The sequence below is a fragment of the Haliotis asinina genome, chromosome 5 (genome assembly GCF_037392515.1).
Source record: "Haliotis asinina isolate JCU_RB_2024 chromosome 5, JCU_Hal_asi_v2, whole genome shotgun sequence".
Lineage (NCBI taxonomy): Eukaryota > Metazoa > Mollusca > Gastropoda > Lepetellida > Haliotidae > Haliotis > Haliotis asinina.
In genome coordinates this window covers 2,554,163-2,571,270 of record NC_090284.1, presented here as the reverse complement: position 1 = coordinate 2,571,270, position 17,108 = coordinate 2,554,163, and the positions used below count along the sequence as shown (strand labels likewise).

Genomic DNA, 17,108 nt, shown 5'->3' with positions numbered 1-17,108 from the left:
ACAGTGACCGGGAGGCAAATAGCCAATAACCTATTACATGGAATTTCATTTTTCCTATACTGAACAAAATGTTTGGGAAAATGCCTATCAGAAGGGATATGTCTATGAAACTGTGTAGTCAGACGTCTCTAAGTAACAATGTATCCCAGATCCTATTTCAATAAGATTTCATATTTCTGCTTTGTTTATAATTAATGTTTGCCTAACATATGGGAAGAATGAATAGTGTTAACACTGTGACGCACTGACAGACACGCAGTACTGACGCCTAACTGCTTCATGACCACGAAGTCCAGTGAGACTTTTCTGCCCCGGAAGGACACAATTAAGGGTTACATTCACATACGTTCTACGTGAAACACCAGGAGGCTGAAATATACAACACACTTATCTTAGCACAACAAAGCCCGGTCCATGGATAGGTTCTGTTGTTACGATATGGACTGGTACACCTGGAAGGCGTGATTACGATGGCATGTTTCACTGCGTACATTGATTGCACATAGTATACTATAAGCTAATTGCTTAACAGTTCAACAACTTAACAAGACAAATCTATTGAAGTTAGTGAGTCAGTTGGGGTTTACCATTATACGAAATAATGAATGATGATGCCGACACACCTACACATGCAGTACGTTACAATCGGAAGTTGAACCCACAGTCTTTGGCGCCTGCTGTGTCCAGGGTACGCAAGTGTGCATAGCGAAGTGTAGGGCTTTCAACGACTGAACGACTGCACCCGAAATCTATCTAAAACACTAAACGTGTGAATCTTGTTTGAGAAAAAATCCCACAACTTTACAGTTAGATGACGCTACCTGTATTATTCACATTCAGTGATCTGAATGTTCTTCTCTTAAGTGTAGCCACGTAGATATAATGGCTTCCTGTTTTTATGCAGCGTTATGATCTTGAGAAGACGGATACGAATACCACCAAATCCTGTTAGATTCTGCGTTAGAACAGGTTCCTCCACACTGAATGGTGGATTGCGTTTCCTCGAGGAGACCTCATTACATGCTATCTCTATCTCTCCGAGGCCTCGTTACTCGCCGTCTCTCAACAACACAGGAATTACATACAACATTCAGACTGGTTTCCCTTTGTTTCAGCCGAACAATCTGTGAACAACCTGCTTCATAAGGGCATATGTTGCCCATTACGAAGCGTTGCCATGGCGATGTATTACTGGTCAGGAGGTGAACGTTTCAAGGTTTATCCAGACAAACACGGGTGCAGCTGGATGAAGCTCACACTGACGCTGACCTTTATAAACCGCACTCAGTAGATCATAACTCTGTGAATTACTGGCCTTCACGTTACTGTCAACCATTAGTGTAATGATATAATCGCACCATCGATAAGATAGTCAATTAAGGATACGATACATAATTAAGGGCATTGTTTTAACAAGCCATCCAAACAGGTTCGTGGTTTCAAATTTCATTGAGGCCCGAAGTAAATATTCTTCTGTATTTTCTAATGTGAGAAATGCTCTAATGTGAGTTAGCTGGGGCCAAAGGTGGCAATGACCTACAGTTCAAATCTGACAGGGATCCCCACAAGAAGACAAGCATGGGGTACAGGGGACCTATACTGACAGGCATCCTAACAGGGATACAAGCATGGGGTACAGGGGACCTATTCTGACAGGGATCCTAACGGGGAGACAAGCACGAAGTACAGGGGGCCTACTTTGACAGGGATCCGAAAGGGGAGACAAGCACGAAGTACAGGGGACCTGTTTTGACAGGGATCCTAACAGGGATACAAGCATGCGGGATAATGAATCTATTGTGTCAGGGAGCCAAGCATGGGGTATAGGAGACCTATTGTGTCAGGGAGAGAAGCATGGGGTATAGGGGACCTATTGTGTCAGGGAGACAAGCATGGGGTATAGGAGACCTATTGTGTCAGGGAGACAAGCATGGGGTATAGGGGATCTATTGTGTCAGGGAGACAAGCATGGGGTATAGGAGACCTATTGTGTCAGCGAGACAAGCATGGGGTATAGGAGACCTATTGTGTCAGGGAGACAATCATGGAGTATAGGGGATCTATTGTGTCAGGGAGACAAGCATGGGGTATAGGGGACCTATTGTGTCAGGGAGACAAGCATGGGGTATAGGGGATCTATTGTGTCAGGGAGACAAGCATGGGGTATAGGAGACCTATTGTGTCAGGGAGACAAGCATGGAGTATAGGGGATCTATTGTGTCAGGGAGACAAGCATGGGGTATAGGAGACCTATTGTGTCAGGGAGACAAGCATGGGGTATAGGGGATCTATTGTGTCAGGGAGACAAGCATGGGGTATAGGGGACCTATTGTGTCAGCGAGACAAGCATGGGGTATAGGAGACCTATTGTGTCAGGGAGACAATCATGGAGTATAGGGGATCTATTGTGTCAGGGAGACAAGCATGGGGTATAGGGGATCTATTGTGTCAGGGAGACAAGCATGGGGTATAGGGGATCTATTGTGTCAGGGAGACAAGCATGGGGTATAGGGGATCAGTTCTTACCAATAATCCTCTGACAGGGATTCGAAATGCAAATAAGAACAAGTGAAATTCTAAAAATGTTGTTCACATGTACCCATCCACTTTGAGACACATGTCTGCAGTAATGCACTGAATCTGTATTACAGAGACAACAGGACATGGTGATAGTTTCAGTGTTTTAGTTTATTGAGTACAAAGGGATTACAAAATATTTGTACAGAAAGGTTGCTTCAAGCATCCCATGCAGCCAAGAGGAACCTCACACCTCCCTAACACCCATTACTGTACAGTATCTAACTGGCCAGTCAGAAGTACAAACCTTTAAAGGTTGTGGTATCCTTTAGAGTTATTATGACTTCAGTGGGTATAATAGTACAGGCTTGTCACATCACATGTGACTGTTTGCCTTTCGGTTGCCACGGAGAAAGTGTGATGGCAGTGACACAAATTAAGTTTTCTGACAAGTGTAAGTTATGTGTCATGCCTGTGAGAGAAAAACTTTATCGGATACATAGAGGATACTAAACGACCTTCCGTGTAATACCATTTTTATTAAACGAGATAATAAAAATGATATTTCACGGAAGCGAGTTTAGTATTCTGTTTATTACTTGCCAACATAAATTAACAGAAAATGCCTTGAAATTCCCTACAGTGTGATCACTCTCAGCTTTCCGAGTCAAGCAAGGGCTGGTTAAATTGCGACATCGGTATTAGCATTGTGACGTCACAACTTTGAACCATTTTGACGTCATACGTCAAGCGGTATTACACTAGTGTAATATTGCCGTAAAAATATTACACTGCAGTGTCTTCAACGGGCGAGTAATAACAGTGTTTACTACTATTGTGAAAGCAGGGGTATGAAGACGCATTTTTAAGCTCGGTTTTTTTTGTGTGTACTCATTATTATACGTTTCGGCAAACCTCTGACAGTCTGTCCAGTAAACAGCAGCACCTCAAGATATCCAGTCTGACTATAAGGTAACACCACTAAGGTAACTGGGGTGCGTATACTGAGAACCAAGGTACTGGCATAAAAGTAGACAGCGAATCGCTGGCTTCCTATCCACAACCAGAGTATCTTGTCACAAATTGTACTGACAGTATTCGTCTGAACTAACATCAGGCACATCACTGTACCTGCTTTGAAACAGAAACACAAGCACAGTTCTACGGCCATAATGAAACCAAATGTTGGCTTCAGGCTTCCTCAGAAGAAGAATGAACATATAAACTTTCCAAATGATTCACAGACTTGCACATTTCATACTAAACACTGCCAAGTCCCTTCAATATGGACTTCCACCAGTGCCAACTCTTGGGTGAGGATAACAAGACACCCTTGGGTCGCAGGTGTTTGTATAACCAGAACACAAGCAAATTTCATATTTAGTGTTTATCCCTTCTGCTAGCATATAAGTTGAATGACTGTGTGATCCAGGTGAAGATGGTGACAGGTGACTCCACTCTGAGATGTTGACAGGTTGCTCCACTCTAAGATGGCGGCAGGTGACTCCACAGTTGGCTGCAGGAATGTTTATGCTGACATCACAGGATTAGCTGACAATGCTCCCAGCAGAGGAGCTGCCCTGTATCATGAGTCAGGACATGCCCCTTTCAGGTACCACAGGGCTCCCCGGGTCTCACAGTACTCCTGAAACCAGCATGTAAACACTGTTAAACAGTTCATCATGATAGGGGACTGAACAGACACAACAACTTGCAATGCCTTAAACTAAAAACTGAACTATGCAAATTGTGTCCCTAAGTCAAAACCTGTATCATCTCTTTGCGTACCCCAAACACTGCCTCAACTCCCTGCATACTATTAACTGTGTTGTCATGCTATCTGGACAGTGCTCTATGTCAAACTGACATGTCATAGCTGAATATGACAAAATTTCAGATCGTGGATTATATCCTGAGAATTAAGTTCACACACCTGCTTACCCCAAGCATTATTTCATATACCAGCTCACCCTGAGAAGTGATTCATAAACCAGATTACCCTGAGCAGTGTTCTACAGTTGTTGTCAGACTGTTCACTTCCGGTGAATTCCAAAATCTTTTTCTTGAAAGCACTGGTCTTCACTCGGCAGCTTCCACGGAACATGTCAAACAGGACCTTTCTGACCTGCATAAATACACAATCTGTGATCAGAATGATTTTTTTACAAGGTCTTGCAGTTAGGGTAAGTTGGGTTTTAGCAACTTTCTCTCAGCATAGTAGCCTGAAAAGGACTCCAAAAAAGGACCCTGATGGAACACTTGGGGCTTTGCTTCAACCACCAAGCTACCCCACTGACAGGTCTAAAATCAAACATAGGTCTTCAACAAGGACCGGTGCTTGAGCCACCTTGGTCCCTTTGTACAAGGTATGTTGGAGGTGTTCCACAGAGAGTCAGTGATCACCTTACCGCATCACTTTCATCTCCCACTTTGACAAGTGCATAGATGGGCTCTGGCTTGGTGTTGGGAGGCCACTGAAACAAACACAAATCTTCAGTGAAACAACATGATTATGACATTAATCTGAATTTTACTTCATGAAAATTACTGTCTGGGCATGGAATATGCTTTTAGACAAGGTAAAGAGTGTGGGTCTGTACTCACCTGGTTGTCTACTAACATCCCTCCAGCCTCTATAACAACATCTTCCAGCAACTTTTCCGACACCCCTGACCCCAACACATGCCCTGGTGGACACATCTGAAGTTTTAGTGCAAACAGTCGTTTCATTTCACTGTGTGTAAACACTTTCCTAGTCCGTAATAAATTAGCCATGAATGCCAACAGTTCATCTCGAAGTTCAGTACTAATACCATTGGTTAAATTATTGGTATCACTGGTATTCATGTTCTCCCTCATTGGACCGTTTTGGGTCACATGGTCGGATTCCGACACTTCCATTGGCACTACATTGTGGACCTCCTCAGCTGCCATCACTTGAGGTTCTGTTGTTGCAGGAGTTACCTCCCTTGTTTGATTTCCCGGATCCATTTCAATATCGCTCTGATCTGACATGGAGCGACCGCTTAGAGTCCGTTGCCGTGGAGATGATTTTGATGATGTTCTTCGACGACGTGGCTTTTCAATTTTGGTAGGTGATTCCATTTCATTACCTGTAGGATAATCAAACTTGTTTTAAAGAACATATAAACTCAAGTTTTTGGTACTCTTTTTACCACTGAATATGAAAGACTTCTGGTTAGTCATAAACGGAACACCATTTTTTTATAAAAAAAACCTTGTGGTTAATCAATACCAAGCGCTTAAAAGTTGCTAAAAACCTGTCTGCTTCTCTCTTGCCCGCAAACATAACCACAGACAGGTTACGTAACTCTGTCACCAGAGCCCTGCAGTGACATCATAGAAGGAACAATTTTCAGTCAGTTGTACAGAAAATGTGTAGGAAAGCTTGTCATTTTGTTGATTTCTTGACATCATCAAAGACATGCCGAATTGTTGAGTTGCCGTCAATTACAGCTTGGGGCCAGGTGATGGTGTCACTATCCACAGATTTCCACCGGACCCTGTAGTTCATGCTTAAATTGGTTGCTTGTGTGTGCGAAGTGAGCGTTGTGGAAGCCTGTGGTATATACTAAAGTGGATGGTTCGCCCCCTACCACGCTTCCAGGATAGAAAATGGAGTTCAAGTTTCATTGAGTTTATAAAATCAAGACTGCTTACTACACATTACTGACCGAAAGGGCTTTGCATAAATATAACGCTTTCTTCCTCAGAAGCGAGGTTGCAGTCAAAGTGACAATATTATCGTAAGCAATATTATATCGACCCGCCTGTCTCGCTTCCAAGAGTGAAATGTTATAAGCAATGTCATGCAAAATCCTAATGTCCATAAAAAAAATACATGTTTTACTACCTGTGAAAAGTAATGTTGATTTTGTAAGTCCGTGAAAGCAAACTTAAATAGCATTTATCCTCAGGCAGGGCGCCGATATTTTTGAACATTGTGAAGTCACGGACTAAAGTCTGTTAGAATTATTGAGATTATGGTTAGTTTCATCAAGTTAGAAAATCAAAACTACTTTTAACTAGTAGTTAAATATGTATTTGAATCATGGCCAAAAGGATTTTGCATGACACAACTTGTAACATAACGACTTCTTCCACGAAAGCTAGGTGGGGATTGAAGTGACATGAATATTGCAAGTAATATTGTATTGACCTACACCTCGCTTCCAGGAGTGAAATTGCTATGTTAAAAGCAATGTCATGCAAAATCCTATTGTCCATCAATAAAATACATATTTTACTACCATCAGAAAGTACATGTAATATTCTGAATAAAATTGATATTTTATACTTATCCTGACTCATGCTAATCGCTTATCTCCTCTTCCCTGGTGAAGGTAGTGGAACACCTGAAAATCCCTTGAAGTTCCCTTCTTAAAAGAAGCGGACGTAAAATACACTCACCCACATATAGCCTCCCCTTTCCCGTGCTCCCGGTCACGTGACCGGCCATGTTTGTTACTCTCTCCTTGTATATATCGCCCGACATGCAAATATAGGAAATCAGCATGCCTGTGCGGGGCGGCTGGGAGGGCTTTTGTCATGAGTCAGGATAAGTATAAAATATCAATTTTATTCAGAAAATCGCATATTTTTCCTTATCCTGACTCATGCTAATTGCTTACAGAATCCGTCGGAAACGGTGGTGGGTCAAGCCACGCTGGATTCTGCTGGCTGTCAAAATTTACGTCCAATAATTTCCCCCCAAACACGAACTTGCAATGGCGATAATATGGTCCTGCTCTTCTAATATTCATTGTAGATTCTGGGGGGATCACATCCAGTCGAGTTTGTCTTCAGTCGAAGATTTCGCTGACTGGGATGTGTGACATCGAAAGTAATTAGCATCCTGCTAGTTTCTGATGCAACTAATTGTCGAGATATAGAAATCAAGACTAGTTGCGACCCTTCTTCATGTACAAGTATCTTCATTACAAGTACAGGGTCCTAATCACTCATGCTTGTCTGTTTAAGATGTGTGCATGGACTTTCCACCATTATACTCCGCAGAGCGTCTGGCTTCCACAAGTCATGTGAAAAAACGAGTGAGTGAACTCAATGTCTTCGGGGAACTGTTAGTTGCTGAGCAACGACAAGTGGCCCAAATTGATGAATGCCAGAGACGTCCTGCGTGGTTATGTCTTGTAGGTAATGGTTCGCAAACACTGTGTTTGACTTCCAAAAGCAGCCCTCCATTATAGTTGCTAGTGAGCAATTCCCATGTAGCGCTAGTGTAGAGGCCAAGGCTCTAACTTTGTGTGGGTTGGAAGCTTGCGGAGGATCCAATCCTGCTGCTTTATAGGCCCTCAATATAACAGCTCTGATCCATACTGAGATAGTGTTGCAGGATGCTTCCGTAGGTGTCTCAGTGGATATAGGAATAAATAGACGCTTGAACCGTTGCCTTCTAGACTTAGTACGTGTGATGTGTATCTTCAAGGCTCTCACTGGACATAGCGATAAATCCTGAGTATCCTGTGGTCCTAATATTGAAGATAATGCCAGTATGTGAAATTGCCTATCTGGTTGACCGGGCAATTGATTTTTCACAATAAAATCCCATCGTAAACCCAGATGGACTGTCTGTTGACTATTTGCATCAAAACTTTTTGCTTGAATTTCTGACATTCGTGCAGCTGTAGCCAAGGCAACTAAAAACAGCGTCTTCTGAGTTAGCAGTTCGATTGAGGTCCAGTCAAGCGGTTCTCACTTGTGAGATGTTGTACAATGTTTAGATCCCATGCTGAAGCTCTAAATCTACGTTGTTGATCTTCCAGTTTGAAAGAGTATAGTAAGGCAAATAACTCAGGTACTTTAGTCAACTTGGTTCCTGTTTCCATGGTGACGACTGAGCTAAGAGCTGCTAAATATGTAGACAATGTGGAACCTCTCAGACCTCTGGACTGTCGTAGGTGACATAGATAATCTGCTATCTGCAGATACATAGCCTTCATCGCTGTGAAACCCTTCTTCTTGGCGTATGTCTCAAACCTCTTCCATTTATCATCATAAAGGGTGCAAGTAGATTTCCGTAAAACTAAAGTTACTGCTTTAGCTGCTCTCGCAGAGTATCCCCTGTGTTTTAAACATTTTTTAATATGCTCCACACGTGAAGTCGAAATACAGATGGATTTCAGTGCATCTGTTTCATGTGTGGGTGAACGAGAAGATTTTTCCAATCTGGTAGTTGTAGTACTGGTTGTCCTAACTCTTCTGAGAGTGTTGGAAACCAATGTCTCGTTGGCCAATAAGGCGTGACCAAAGTCAGTTGTGTCCTCTTGGTGTGTTTCATTTTCTCGATGACTTTTGCTAGCAGCACTGGAGGGGGAAAAGCGAATGCGTTTAGTCCTTCCCATGGGATGCTGAGAGCGTCTGTTGCCCAGGCTAATGGATCCGGTACTGGTGATACAAACGTTGTCTGTTTGTTGAACTTTGTTGCAAATAAGTCTATTTGCGGCGATCCTAATGTCTGGCTGATGAGTTGAAACGCCTCCCGATGCAACATCCACTCTGCTAGTGATGGCCAAAGAGGATGAGACAAAGCGTCTGCCATAATGTTGCAAGCTCCTGGTATGTGACATGCTTATATTTGGAGATTCACACTGTCGACTAGATCGAAGAGTTGAAATGTCAGGAGTAGAAGAGATGGTGATCTCGTTGACCCCTGTTTGTCTATGTAGAAGGCCACTGTTGAGTTGTCTGTGTGTATCATCAGTAGTCTTTCAACATTGTCACCCAGTGATGGATTGCATGAATGACCGCTTTCATCTCCAACTGGTTGATATGAAGAGCTCGCCCTCCTTTGGTTCACATCCCTGCTGTTACTTCGTTGTTTAGATTTGCTCCCATCCTTGCATCGATGCATCTACGTAGAGATGGTTGATGAATGCCGGCTCACATGATTATCATAAAGTCCCTGCGAAATCGTTCGATTGATGAGTCTACCAAAGTAAAACAGGCTTCAGGTTGTCTGGGAGCGGAATCTGACTTCTGTAGTTGTGATGAAGATTCAAGAAACGTTGTAACGGCTGTAGCTGTAGTCTTCCTCTACTGGTCATGTCTTGTGCTGATGTGAGGAGACCCAATAGACACTGCCATTGTCGAAGTGTCAGCAGAGAGAGTAGAGTTTGATTTATCATGTCTTGAATCTTGACCCACTAGTCCTCTGGGACGACATTCTGATTCGATGTGGTGATGAAACGAATCCCGAGGAAATTGAGATCTCGTTGAGGATTTAATTCCGACTTCATGTGGTTTACTCACCATCCCTGTTGTGTTAGTAGCCTGACTGTGAAATCTAACTGTAGTTTGAGTTGACTTTTCTCTTGATGCACTTGTATGCCGTCGTCCAGATAAAAGGCACTGCGTAACCCCCACAGGTGTAGATAGTTGACTAAGGGCTTGGTTACCCGTGTAAACAGCCACAGAGCCGAAGATATTCTAAACGGTAGGACTTTCCATTGGTAGTGTTGACTGTTGAAAAGGAATCGTAGATATTTCCTGGACTCTCGATGTATCGGGATGTGCAGGTATGCATCTTTTAATCGAATAAGGACGAATAAGGAGTCCTATTTGAGGTAGATGTACCATCTTGAAACGCTCTGGTTTTTGAAGGAAGTTCTTGTTGAATACCTTCATGTTGTATATAAGTCAAAATTTCTCTTTGGAATTCTTCTTGGGTACCAGGACGATTGGGGAATAGAACCTGGGTGTCAGACTCTGTGGCTCTATAACTTCTACTGCTCCTTTCTTTAACAACATTGCTATGGCAACGACCAACTTGTCCCGTTGATATGTTGCATAGATAAAGGGAGTTGGTGTTTTTGTGAGCGGTGGAACAGTTCTCAGCGAGATCTTGTAGCCTTCTCTCAGAATTTCCATGACATAGTCGTCTTTGAGGGGTGAAGATGTTGAAGACGTCCACCCACTTGAGACGGTTGTACAGGAACAGCTGGGGGTGGAAGACTCCAGTCGTTCCGAACCTGATCTTTAATAATGTCCTCTTCTCCCACCCCTAGACGTACTGATGGATGTCTGGGGGCACTTGTTTCTTCCATGGGAGGAAAAGAAGATGTCCTCTCTTCACGTGTGTTGAACTTTTTATCTCTTGCTCTTTGAACCCTGCAGAACTTGGACTTAAGGGTGTAACGTTGATTAGTCTGCTTAAGTACTGATGTCAGACTTGATCATCATGACTTCTCAGGAGTCTTGAGCAACCGTCGTAGCTACCTCTTCAATCTTCCTATGGAAAAGAGGTGCTGACCATGCAACTTGATACAAAGGTTTGGTAAAGTTCTCACCCCATGACACTGAAGATAGGTGACCTTGGCCACAAAGTAAATTCAATCCCGCCGTAGTAGATGCTAAGTGATCGGCCATAAATTGCTGATCCTTCTTCTGAGTTACCAACGCTGACAGGATCATCCTTTCCTCTTCATTATTACTGAACTTTGCTATGAGAGTTTCGTTGATAGTTCTTGAGCGAGCAAATCCAAAGAAAGTGTGTCTCGTAGTAGTGTCGAGCTGTGCAAGCCTCGTCATCTATCTTGTAAGATTTATTGCGGGCTGGACTGATGATTTTATCAGCTTCATCCATCTGGCTCCATATGATGTAGAGGGAAGCGACTGGCGTTGAACGACTGCACTTGCTGTTGTTGAAACTTGGTTGCTGACTTAAATGCCATAGATAACATCTCAGGAACTTTAGATATCGGAGGTATCGGTGGTGTAAGTGTATCAATGTCGTCATCCTTCATCATATAAGTATTAGCTTCGTTAGCGTCCTTGGATGGTGAAGCTATGTCAAGTCCATTCGTGATCCATGATGTAACTTCAGTGTCCGAAAACAGGGCTTCCTCTGATGCTGACGCTCAATAATGTCTATCTTTATCCCTCCATGAGTGTGAAGCATTCATGCTGTGTCCAGTCCACGGCTAAGGTGGGTGATGATCGTCGCCAGCGTCTACAATGAGTTGGGGAGAGTGACGAAGACCTTCTGCGTTGATGTGTGAACCCATGAGTGCACTCACGTGAGCGGGAATCCTCACTAGCGCAAGTGCACCCACGCAAGCGTGACTCCTCACTAGCGCAAACGCACCCATGCCAGCACCAATCCTCACTCCTGCGAGTGCACTAATTCGGCGTGATTGGTTCTCGCTTGACGGCGACGAGGGGGGACGCTGAAGACAATCTTCCTCGAGTGTGTGCATACACGTCCTCTTCATCCTCCGGCGTGAGTGCCATTCTAGGTGAGTGCTCATGTTGAGCTGTAGTCAATGATGATGACGAGTGCACTTGTCTCTCCTCTTCTTAACGCTGCTCCATCAGATTCATCATCTGTGTTGTGAATTGTCGTATGAAGGTTCCTGGGTCAAATTGCTGCAAAGTTTGTAGCGCCGGTTGATCTATATCTACTGTTGATGGAGTCTGTATTGTCTGACGATTCTGCGTTGTATGACGATTTTCCTCCGGGTTGAGAAGAGTAGATGTCATTGGGGTAGATCTAGATGATGTCATCCGATGACTGTGTTGGTTGATATCTACCTCGTCGTGTAGAATCAACGGTGGTTCGTTGAAGATAATTCGCTCATGTAGAGGGATGATATCTTCACCAAATGATTTCTGCGATGATTTTGAAGAGGATTTCTTCTTCAATGACCTAGACCTTCGGTTGAGACGGCCCTGTATCTGACTAAGGTCTCTTCTGAGATACAGGGGACACCACACTGGACCCCAGACACAGCGCCGGAGAACCGCCAGACATTTCACTGGAATGAATATCAGCAGATGTGGTTAACAAATTACCTGAATTTTAATCACCTGTTTTAGACATGACTAATGCAAGCCGTCATCGCTTGTCCCAAGCACGTCTGTAAACAGACCGTATATAAAGGATAAATTCTGAATCAGACAATTCTATACAAAATTTACAACAATTATTAGAACATATGGGTTTGCACGTCGGGCAAATTAAATGAGGATCAACCGCCGCAATCTACATAGTAGACAAGATTTCATCAATTGGGACTAAGTCTCCTCAATTGAAGAAATACATGCAAATACAACAAATTTGATAATATATAATACACATACATATCAGAAAACTGTATACGAGCAGAATTTTGTTTAAAGACGAAAATAAAGAAAGAACTTATCGCTGTATCGGGATCCTCAGGTACTTCCACGTCGACGGGTGATAAGGAGAGAGTGACAAGCACGGCCGGTCATGTGACCGGGAGCACGGGAAAGGGGAGGCTATATGTGGGTGAGTGTATTTTACGTCCGCTTCTTTTAAGAAGGGAACTTCAAGGGATTTTCAGGTGTTCCACTACCTTCACCAGGGAAGAGGAGATAAGCAATTAGTATGAGTCAGGATAAGGAAAAAGTTTTGATTTTGTAAGTTGGTAAAAACAAACTTAAATAGCATTCATTCTCAGACAGGGCGCCGCCCTTTTTGAAAATCGTGAAGTCATTGACTAAAGTTCATTTGAATTACTGAGATTATGATTTGTTTCCATCAAGTTGGAAAATCAAAACTACTTTCTACTAGTAGTTAAATATGTATTTGAATCATGACCAAAAGAAGTTTGCATGACACAACCTGTACAATAACATAAGCAAGGTCAGGGTCGAAGTGAAAATACTGCGTTATTATTTCTTCACTTGCTAAATGATTACTTGGTTTGTAAACGTTCACTCACTTGGTCTCATAATGCTTATTACTTTATAATGATACTTGTATGCATTGTGAAACTTAATAAAAAAAAAGCAATCTGCAAATGTTTTAACAGGATCTAATTTCTAGACATTTTATAGTTTGCCTATATGAATCATAATTCGCACATATGCCCTAGTGTATATCATCTGTATCATTACACTTCATGACGAAAACAATGATTCTGCTGAAAGCTACGACAACTTAATAAAAGTAAAATGCAAGTATTAAAATTAAAACAAATTAAAGTTACAGGAGCAATGTCAGGCTATTACCTTTTTGAGGGAAGTATCCATCAATATCCACAAAAACGAGTGATATATAATTCATCTGCAGATTTCCCAACTGATAAGTCTTTTAACAGTCTAATATACGAAAACATGATGTATTGTTTCAGGTTTTTCACATTGCTGTATAGTTTCATTGGTCACCCATGATAGCACACCTGGCAACTAATTGCATACGGTGCGTCATTCTTTTAAAGAAGTAATTTAGTTAGCCAATAATGAGCAATCAATCAGTGTATTGGCGGTTAATCCTTTTTACATAGACACAGACACGACAGTGTATTCAGCATAGATTAGTAAATGTACAGAAGTAAAGACACAACAGAGTGTATTCAGCATAGATTAGTAAATGTACATAAGTAAACACTATCTTTTGACAAATCCCCATTTAAATCCGCATAAAAGTGATAAATCAATCAGTGTGTTATCGGTTAATCCTTTGATCGATCCACACACAAGAAATGCCAAATGGGGACCTTTGTCGGGTAATCTAAATGGCGTTACCTCTAATTATACCTGTTATGAATTCATCAACTGAGCATCAAGTGAATGATGACAAGTAACGTGTAGGTTTATGCTACCTAACACGGATTACAACCTAGCGACACAAAGTGATTTTGACAGAAACGTCCATGAAAACAAGGTTTGTAACTCAGAAACTAGGCAAAGCCGGAGACAAAACTAAATGATAGTAGATTGTGAGAACATAAAGCTTTCATTTTTCCCAACAGCTGTCACGATTTCAGGTTTGTACAAACCTGTAAACGAAATAGTTTAACCCCTGAAATGTAGATGAATACTGCATAGAACTTCTTATCTATACCTACTATTACGTCATGGAGACGCACCACTTTGATTGGTTGAAATTTCATCTGCGGTTGAGAATTGTGCACTGTTGTCAAAAACATCGATTTAAGGTAATTGAAGATCGAAATGAGCAGTTTTAATGACAGGGTTTCATTTATAATGATGTCAGTGAGTGATTTATGCATTTGCACCCCTAGAGTATATGTGATCTTTAAGAAGATGCATGATATGATATAAGGCAATCCAGTGTATTTCAATAGGTCTCAAACACTAAATAATCTACTAAGACCGAAGCATTAGAGAGTCAGTGTGTTTTGTTTTATCACCACGTTGAACAATATCAGAACTATGAGAACTATCAAATTGTCAGCTAAATATGGAAGGCAAGTCTGATGTGATGCATTTCTCAAGATGTCAAACACTGTGGTGAAACCCATGAATACAGGAATGTTCCAGACAAGTACACAGACATACATGGGCCAAACTGGAAAGGAGCAAGTGTGATCAAGGATGCAGCTGTATTTAGGGAATTGGAAAACCTTTGGCAACTGCACAACCTGTGGCCCCTCTTATCTAAATTGGCAAATACAACTTGTGCATCAATAGAGTTCAACAACAACAACAACAACAACAACAACAACAACAACAACAACAACAACAACAACAACAACAACAACAACAACAACAACAACAACATTTTCACCTTTCACTTTTTTATCCTGATCTTTGGGAATCTTGAACTGCTTGGCGAGGGCCTGATGCTTGGCGTCCCAAAGCATTTTCTGTCGCTGTACGATGTCTGTGTATCTGTACAACACAGAGTCCAGTCAGCACAGGTAACAACCCACACATAGTCTTCAGATAGTTTACCCACAATACCTATCTATCATGTATCCATTTTCTACTGTCATGTTATGTCTGTGTGTCTAACTGCAGTCAACAACAAATGGAGTCACATCACTGAGTCGATGGCTTGATCACAAACCAGTGGAGTAATGGCTTGTTCAATCACTCAGACCCTTCAATCCCCATTTTGGTCTGTTTCCGAGACCACAATGAGCTACTAACAATATTGTTGTGTGCATTTCCTCGCTAGCTTCAAAGGTTTGTTTAGTAGTGTTGTGTACATCCTAATACCCCTGGGCCTAGATTTTCCAAGCTCTCTTAGTGCTAAGATTGTTGAAAGTCCCATACCAGTAGTACTATGAGAGTTTTGAACATCTAGGCCCTGGTCACAAGTCCCCTGCGAGTATAACACAGATGCTGGTACACTACTCTTTGCCTATGAAATATGATGTGACAGCATTCTTCCTCACCTGTCAGCAAACTCCTTGTCAAACTCACACACAAACTCCCAACCCTTATTGGCCTTGACCTTTGACATCTGCTCCAGAATGTCCTTGACATCCTCTGCTGGAAGCTATAAAGAAATGGACACACATCAGAAACAATGTGTCATCATAATTGCTGTACTTACAGAATGGAAATCATGATGTCAAAGCTAACACACTCACACATCCCTGAAGCAATGTGAGACCTACCTTTATGACAGAGGACACGTCTTTGCGAACAACATGCCTGGACTGTGTAAACTTCCACATCTGAAACACAAGCTTATTTAATGGAACCTGTGATAAGTTGAGCACCTCTCTAATGTCAACATTCTACTACTGTTCACAGGCTAGTTTGTGTGTTCGTCTTTCACAAGACTCAACACTGTCATACTGAATGATGATGGCCTATATACATTTAAATGTGGGCAACACAAACTGGTGACTGCGATCATGAGTGAGTATGGTTTGATGCCTCTTTTAGCAATATTCCATGGCTATGATGCGGCACATCAGAAATGGGCTTCACACATTGTGCCCATGTGTGTTCAGTGTGATGAGCAGAAGATTTTTTGCATTAAGTTACCCAAAAGCCCTGTTTGAGATCATGGACAACATCACATAGGAAACGATGACACAAAAAACATGCAACCTGATCCATCTGTGTCAATTCTTTTAGTACAGGTTTCTTGGGACCCTTGATACATGCTTGCACTTGTACAATATTTTGCCTTAAAGTGAGTGAGTGAGCTTAATCTTACACCACAGTCAGCAATATTCCAGCTATATGGGGGCGTTTTGTAAATAATGGAGTCTGGACCAGACAATCCAGTGATCAACAACATGAGCATTGATCTGTACAACTGACATGTGTCAACCAAGTCAGCGAGCCTGACCAACCGATCCCGTTAGTCGCCTCTTATGCCTCAAAGTGAATGAAGAAGTCGTCTATATTAATGTTTGAGATTGGTAATCCCATTTTGACAATTCAAATGAGAGCTGTTAAAGAGTTGACAAGAGACTGTTTCTCACCACGTAGTCCCTGCCACGGCACAAAATCTCAGAGGAGATGCCGCTGTGGGGACTGCAGGCCTCCTTCGGGTACAGCACCTCACTGTCAACACACATCAATGTATCTGAACAATAAGAAATCAACGCTCAGGAAATACTTAAGGCTCTATTGGTTGTGAAAAGATGTGATCAACAAAATATGTTTTTAAGGTTGTGAAGAGACATGATGGCGTGTTTAAAAGAATTATACCAGTACTGGTGCTACAGGTTCTACTACACTAAATCAGAATCACATGCTCCCTAAGCGAGGACCGTATGGAAACAACTCAAACGGACAGATGCCTGTGACAGCTGTGATTGGAGGAAATAGGGTAAGATGTTTATGTGTTTTAAAAGCACATCCATCCAGTAATT

The 17,108-nt window shown here is 42.1% G+C and overlaps 1 protein-coding gene and 1 pseudogene across 2 annotated transcripts in view; both read right to left on the bottom strand.

The window, feature by feature from the left end:
* Positions 1-2,669: 2,669 nt before the first annotated feature.
* Positions 2,670-17,108, bottom strand: part of LOC137284145 (DNA-directed RNA polymerase III subunit RPC5-like) — a 28,854-nt gene continuing 14,415 nt past the window's right edge. For both annotated transcript variants that reach the window (XM_067815832.1, XM_067815833.1), the window contains 8 exons: positions 16,716-16,797; positions 15,894-15,953; positions 15,669-15,772; positions 15,056-15,159; positions 5,122-5,630; positions 4,926-4,991; positions 4,517-4,642; positions 2,670-4,162 (listed from right to left, as the gene is read on the bottom strand). In XM_067815832.1, the coding sequence (XP_067671933.1) occupies positions 4,103-4,162; positions 4,517-4,642; positions 4,926-4,991; positions 5,122-5,630; positions 15,056-15,159; positions 15,669-15,772; positions 15,894-15,953; positions 16,716-16,797 (1,111 nt within the window). In that variant the 3' untranslated portion in view covers positions 2,670-4,102. The remainder of the gene's footprint in view (positions 4,163-4,516; positions 4,643-4,925; positions 4,992-5,121; positions 5,631-15,055; positions 15,160-15,668; positions 15,773-15,893; positions 15,954-16,715; positions 16,798-17,108) is intronic.
* Positions 7,600-8,900, bottom strand: LOC137283200 (uncharacterized; annotated as a pseudogene).